The 7,246-nt window shown below is 41.3% G+C and overlaps 1 protein-coding gene across 2 annotated transcripts in view; it reads right to left on the bottom strand.

Annotated features, from left to right (window-relative positions):
* Positions 1–378: 378 nt before the first annotated feature.
* The window catches only part of Shc (SHC-adaptor protein), a 34,841-nt gene continuing 27,973 nt past the window's right edge, over positions 379–7,246 (bottom strand). For both annotated transcript variants that reach the window (XM_065478059.1, XM_065478058.1), the window contains 9 exons: positions 6,414–6,792; positions 6,183–6,253; positions 6,053–6,113; positions 5,819–5,992; positions 5,451–5,650; positions 4,041–4,432; positions 2,887–3,011; positions 2,713–2,823; positions 379–1,869 (listed from right to left, as the gene is read on the bottom strand). In XM_065478059.1, coding sequence (XP_065334131.1) covers positions 1,726–1,869; positions 2,713–2,823; positions 2,887–3,011; positions 4,041–4,432; positions 5,451–5,650; positions 5,819–5,992; positions 6,053–6,113; positions 6,183–6,253; positions 6,414–6,792 — 1,657 coding nt within the window. In that variant the 3' untranslated portion in view covers positions 379–1,725. The remainder of the gene's footprint in view (positions 1,870–2,712; positions 2,824–2,886; positions 3,012–4,040; positions 4,433–5,450; positions 5,651–5,818; positions 5,993–6,052; positions 6,114–6,182; positions 6,254–6,413; positions 6,793–7,246) is intronic.

The following is a 7,246-nucleotide window of genomic DNA, read 5'->3' as shown; positions in this document are numbered from 1 at the left end:
GGGCGCACCATACGAAAACTGTGCCCTGGGGCCGTCCCAGGTATAATTCAAATATATGTGACTCAAAAGAATTTTAATTTAGTTTCACAAATAAACTACACCCCTCTGTAGGACCGTTTGTTCCATGAAGGGAAATAATTTTTAATCGTGTGATCGGCATGACTGTATAGATCTCTTACAACCTGCATAATAAAACCTTTGCTCTATATCTTTTAATTGGTAATTTAATCTTTTGCATTTGGATAACTCTAAGTCGATTTTGCATTAAATTTTTTTTAAATTCTCACCAATCGTCACCAATCATACGTAATTTTTCACGAAAATACTATTTCAGGCGATTTGGAATACCTATAAGGAAGAGAAATAAAAATTCGAGTAGTAGGGAGACAAGTTTGTTTATTAAAAAACAATGGCCTTTGAAATAATAGCAGAGTAAAAAGACTGCCTCGCTGCGTATGTAAAGTGCTCTGCTGGAAAGCATTGCTAAGACGGATAATTTATAAACTCTATTTAGCTCTTTGAAAGAAGAGGAGAATTTGTTTGTTAACATCTTGTCTGCGGTAGAAGCAAAAATAGAAGTTTCGCAAGTATAAGAGTCCTACATGTGGTATTCGCGCGTGAGAGAATAGGTATATAACGTGTGTTTGTGTGATAATCTTATCTATATATATATATATATATATATATATATATATATATATATATATATATATATATATATCTGTATATGTACTTTTAAATATTATATGCTTATTAATGATAGTTTTTCATTTTTAAAGAGTTTGATATGACCTCGATTGTGGGTATTAAAAATATGACACTTTTTATCAGTAAACTTGCACACTTACAAAGGTAGTCAAATAGACGACGGACACACAGCTGTGGTCGATCCAGAGTAAAATCCATTTAGTAACGCGAGTCTAATTCATTTCTCTGTTTGTTTTCACGCGCAAGTCACAGCGGCGTGGTTCACAGTCGCAAACCGACTCAGGAAAAGTATGAAATTGATTATTGGTACTTTACTCTTAGTCGCAAGCAATCAGTGATTTAATTTAATACTCAGAATTTGTCAGCAGTGTTAGAGATGACCGAACGTCGCGGGTCGCAGAACAAAATCGGCATGAGGACATGTCGCTTTCAATGCCAGCAAAGTCAGTTTTTTTTCTAGTAAAAATTAAAAAAATCATATTTCAGCGTTTAAGAAAACTTTGGGACCTTAGTATTTAATCTGCATGTGGTGTGAATTTGATTAATAGGTCGTGCATTGGATTTCTCCCTATTTCTGGTGTAATTTTGCATATTACTAATTTTGTCCTGCGACCCGAGACATTCCGTCAGATATTGGTTAATAACAGTAGTGTAATTATATAAATTTAATTATTTATTCGTACCTATTTCTGGATCACATATTTGAGGGACACATGAAACATTATTTGTGACACTTTTGTTCTCATTAATTGCTAGCAAAATTCCTTTTCCTCGAGAGGGCGCCATTCCAACATACAAGTACTTGACGAAAAATATTATTTTTATTTGTACGTGGCAAATGCAACCAAAGTTTGGCCAATGTTCACTAGAACAAAAATCTGAAGAGAACTAAAACTTGATGGGGAAAACCTTGGCGGCGGCGACACTGTCTTCCTAGCCGAGTAGAAAAAAAGTTAGTTCGATAAAAATGCTTGGCAGGAGGAAGTCGATTAAATGCTCTCTTAATTGTCTCGGCGCTCAGAGGCTCTTGAGTGGCCCGTCGCGCGGCACCGGCCGTCGCAATACGATCGCACTCTCCGCTGATATGATGGGCATGTTCTTCTCACTGTGGTAGTTTATCAGGTGGCTCACACTCTCAAACATCTTGTCCTTTGTACGCACCTGCGAAATTCACATCAATAAAAGTTGAGTGCCTGCTATTCGGGGAAAAGCAGTTTAAAGGGAAAAAATGCTAGGTGAATTCTGGAACTCAGAGGAGTGTGTGAATTCTCGCAATCGGAATCGGCATCCGCGTAAGAAAGTAAGAGAGCGGCCATATTGTGAAGTCATCGGTGTCATGGCCGCTGATGTTCAGTTGCATTTTGCCTATTGATTGGTTTGGACGCAAATTAAATTTATTTTTTAGTTTCGTGTTTAGTTTCTGTATTATTAAGAGGAATTTTGGAATCAGTCTCCAAGTACGCAGCTTTGGTCCTATAGCTTTTTAAACCAACTAGTAATCGGCGGTGTGTTCTGAACACCGCGGCTATGACACTGATGACGTCACAGTATGGCCGCTCTTTGTCTAGCTCTAGCGCTTGACTGCTAAACGCTGAGAACGGTTCCAAAAAAATTTGACCGAGCTATGATTTTCATTAAAAATTTTAGTTTTACGTCATCAATACATATGTCCTTTAATTTTTTATCCATTTGTCTTTTTTATCGGTGTTTTGTTTAACAGGGCTGCGGATCAAAATAGGAGCATATACAAAAATTTAACTGAAGTTTGAATTAAATTTGATCTGATCGTATTTAAGTGCACAGCAAAAAAATCCAGCAGAAAAATTTAAATCCATGTATTAACTTTTAAAATTTATATTCAACTCGGTAGCAATTTAAGCAGGCTATTTTGACTTAACTAAATCCATAAAAATATATTATTTCCATTTTCTTAAAGTCTTATTTTAGGCACAGTATGAAAAAAGCTAATCACTAGATTAGTTCATTAAATTATTTTGTTCTTACCACCCCTTCTGGGTCAACTAGTAGTAAGTGTTTCTTGACGCCACCTTGAAGTCCAGTCAGTACATATTGGCCAGGCGAGCCTTGCGATTCCCTCACCAAAAAATCCCCATCCTGGCAAATTTACAAAAATGTCAATATTCTTATGTCATCTGTTAATGTATATTAAATAGTTACATTTTTAAGAATGCTCTCCGCCTCCTTCCTGCTGATAGGCCCGTGGAACCAGGGTTCACGCTCGAGCTGCTGCCTTTGCAGTGCTAGGCTGGTGGCGCCGGCCGTCAGGGTTGTCGAAAACGGTTCTAAATACAGAAACATCTCACAATTAGGATTATATCATAGTCTGAATAAATCACAAGCTTTTTTTACAAGATAATATTTTAATTGAACAAGAGGTTAGCGCCCCTTGGGCCTCCAGACGGGCGCTTTCGGCAACACTGTCTGTCGAGGCGGTGAATTTGACCTAAATACTAAAATATTAACAAGGGCGGCGGTTATTAAAAATTGGACTCTTTCGAAAATTCAGCAGTAAAATTCGAAATATGGTCCGATTTTAGAAAGCCGCACACGGGCGGACGCTCCTTTACCAAGGGGAATCGATTGGTACTCAAATCAGCACCGTCCGGCCCATAGGGGCCGACAAAAAATCGCGTATTTTCGACTTTAAAATTAACTCGGCTGCTATGGGCCGTAGAGTGGCAAACCGAACTTTTTCAGACTCGCTGTGAAATACTGAGTGTTTTGGATCCGATAGCCGCCACCGCCTGCCCCCGCCAACGCCCCCAAAATCTGCGCAATTTTAAATTGATTGATTTAATTTTTTTAAACTTACTTACTGCTGTCCAAGTTTGATTTCGACTTGAAATTACGCCTCTCTGTGACAAAACGCGTCGATTGCTCGAGTTTTGCGAAAGTATTCGAACAATTTGTCGATTTTTTCCACAGGAAGATAGGGAAGGGGTTTGGTCAAGGGGCCCCTATGGGCTGGATTTATAAATTTTTTCGGCTCAAAGGACAACTCGGTACCCGACCACTGCCCTGCAAAGGGCGTCCCGAAAAGCACACAAAATTTTTGGCCTTTGCAATCCCGTGCTATAATGAGTAGGCAGGGAAGAAACAATACGTAACTCTGAATTACTTTCAGATACTAACAATTGCTAAAAGATAATATAAAACCTGAAAAAAACAATAATTTTCTGATAAATCCCAGCAAGCAAAGAAATTATTTCCCATGTAAAATCTTAAATTTCTCCTTGACTGCTTTGTACAAAAGGTGTTGTCCACTAATTTTGGCGTCAACTGCGAAGAGAGTGAACAAAAAGGATAGTTACGCATGTCAAAGACGTCGTTGCCGTTTTCCAACTTGTCGGCGACGTCGTGGTTGACGTAGTCGTGCTCCCAGCTCTTCTTGTGCACGGGCGACAACTCCGAGTGCAGGTCGATCAGGTTGCTGCTGGTGCTGCCCCTGGGCGGGTGCGGCGCGTTTTCGCTCGGAGGCGGCGGCGGCGGAGGAGGAGGAATACCGTGCGACGGCTGCTGCTGCTGCAGAGGAGGCGGCACCGAGGGCGCATGGTACTGCGGCAGGGGCGGCACCGGCGGCGGGCCAACGTCCGGAGGCACTTTGCCCGGCAGGTCGTTGTAGTACTCCAGGTCGGAGGTGGCCGGCGACTCCAGCCACAGGCTCATCTGCTTTGGCTGCCGCATCGCCATCCCCACGCACGGTCTGCAAATTTAATAATATTCTTTTTCAGCCCAAATCCAAGTCGAATGCCAAAGCATCATTCAAATTATGCACGAAGAAAATACACAAAATTCAACGCCGCGGATTGGAGTTCCTGGTGCGCAAAAATACAAAGATCGACACTTAAAACACCACCCATTTTTCAAGGGGTGAGTTAGGGGTTGACGAGGGAGGGTGTTTATAAGTGTAAAACTATTAATTCAAACATTCAAGGTGCTAGAAATTGAAATAATTCTAACATGGCTAGGGGTGGATTAGGGATGAAAAGGGGTGGGAGTTACCCCCTGAAAACCTTGTTGTGTTTCTCATTTCCACTTGATATTTCGACTTTCTAACTTAAGCCAAGTTTTCAAAAAAAAATTCGGGGTATTTTTCAGGTTCAAACTATTAGAGTTACCAAAATAAGCGAGATTTTACCCTCAGGGCCCGACCCTGACATCACCCTGCATGTTGAAATTTAAATACGTTAAAAAGTGCAATTTAATACGTTCCTGACCAATAGAAACGCAAATATGATGTTATATTTAATATTATATTAGTTTGACTCAAGCAGCAAAATTACCAGCTAAATGACTGACCCAAATTATTATTATTATAAAATCTGTTGTACACAACTTGTGTTAAATAAAGTGATTGATTGATATTTAATATTAGACTTTTCTCTAGTGCGTATTTTAAAAATACTTATTGGTTTTGAAGCTAAAAAATCCTTATATTAATTAATTTCGAGTTAAAACTCATCTTCCTGTCAAAATATTATTTTTTTGGACACAAATTTGAGGTTTGAAGTTGTTTTTCATTTAGGCGGCTATTTTTCATTTATAATCAACTGTTTCATTTTGGACATTTCAAGTGTTTATATAGAGAAGGTAGCATTTTAAAATGCATTTCTTTCAGTTTGACACACCGTGTTGGGTACTTTTGGATCTTTTTTAGGTTGGAAAAATAAAATTTAGTAGATTGTCGCCCAAAATGTTTGGATAGAAGAGTGTTTCCATACTGCGTTGGCATGGCGATGGGCATTTTGGTGGCCGTCGGCGGATTGGGCGTCTTCGTCAAGTACTCCTTGAATCTGATCTCGAACGCCTGCCCCACTGTGGTGATGACATCCTGCGCCATTCCGCCGCCGCACTCAAGCACCATGCACGCCCGCCACTGGTTCGCGTCTTTCGCCACGTAGGCCATGAAGTCTAGCGTGTCCTTCAAGCAAAAAAAGAGGAAAATCGTTATTTTATTCTTTTCGAAATTCATTTGGATACCTGCTGGTAAAAATTTACAAAATCAAATAATAAGAAAAATATAAATCAATTTTAATGGTTATAAATTGAACCCTGTAAAAAATAAAATTGGGCGTCTTTGGTAGCTTACGGGGTCACCGCCGGACGCGAACGAGATGTTAGGCATGTCATGCTGGGCTATGAGTTGGCCGGTGTCGAGCACTGTCAGCTGGAGACCCTTGCTCGAGATTCTGAGGGTCACGTTGGCCCCAGCGTGGTTCATGTTGGGGTGGTCCGCCAACACGCGCGACACCCTCCTCTCCACCTATTCGAGGAAAAAGGAGCCGATTAAAATTGGGCACAAGCAAATCTGCAGCACGCGCACCTTTCTCTTCTTGTCTACAGTCTTAAGGCAAGCAGCTTCACATACCCTGTTTATGCACTCTCTGCGGGCCAAAATCCGATTAAAATTTCAAATTGGGTTAAGCAGACGCAAAAGCGTCACCGGCACTCACTTTGCAATCATTGACCTTGTTTCGAAATCCAGACTCTTCATTGACGTCTTCACTTCCAAGCAGCCGACGTACTGCAAGCAAATTGTCGGCGAGTTAGAGACAAGAAAAATTGCACCATGCACAGATTGCAGAGCAATTTTTTCGTATTGACAGAGTGAAAATGTGAGATCATCGAAATTTGATCATCGCATGTTCACTTTTCTCCCGTTGCTTTGAAAAAAATGCACTGACCTTGACCAAGTAGCTGATGCCTTCCCTGGCCAGTTTGCTCTCCGAGTGGAGCCAGCCGTTGTCCGGTCGGCTGACGAGGCCGCCTCTGTGCGGCTCCGGGGGCGGCGGTGCGGCCATCGAGGGCAGGGAGCGCTGCAGAAATAACACCGTGCTGCCCGAGAACGTCTTGAACACCTCCTGGTTGTGCGCTGCTAGCGGACACGAGGCGCAGTGCGGAAACGCATGCCGCGAGCTGCACGCTGACGACGAGCTCACCGGCGCCGGCTGCTGAGGCTGCGGCGGCTGCGGGCTGCTCTTGCCGATCCGGAACTTGTGGTTCCGCTCCAGAGACCGCGACCCGTTGCTCGTTACCGCGCTGCCACTGTTAATCGGGTAGACTCTGCAAACAAATCCATCTTTTGTCAGATGTTTTGCTAAGGATTGTTGTTTTATCAAAATAACCAAGCTTTTTTTTCAGCTGGTGAACAATCCAAAACCAGGTTGAGCGTTGGAATTTCGAAATCATCCAAAATCTGCGAGTTAGGTATCGTTTTATACGTTTCTAAACCTGAAAATTCCTAATTTAATGTCGGAATTCGTATTAAAAACTTTTTTAGTGAAGATTTATAAAGAATTGAGTAGTTTGAAGAATAAAACCATGACAAATATTTATTGTTAGAGGAAAAGTGATTTTTTTATTATTAAACTCGCGAAGTATATGATAAAAACTTGTCTGCCAATGGTATTTTTTAAATTTGACACCAAACTTGAGTTTGTCAGGCTCAGAAACATGAAAAAACAACACCTAGATTGCAGATATCAAGCGATTTCGAAATTTCGACCTTCGGGGTCAC

This window comes from Cloeon dipterum, chromosome 2, assembly GCF_949628265.1.
Source record: "Cloeon dipterum chromosome 2, ieCloDipt1.1, whole genome shotgun sequence".
NCBI lineage: Eukaryota > Metazoa > Arthropoda > Insecta > Ephemeroptera > Baetidae > Cloeon > Cloeon dipterum.
This window is presented reverse-complemented; position numbering and strand designations above follow the sequence as displayed.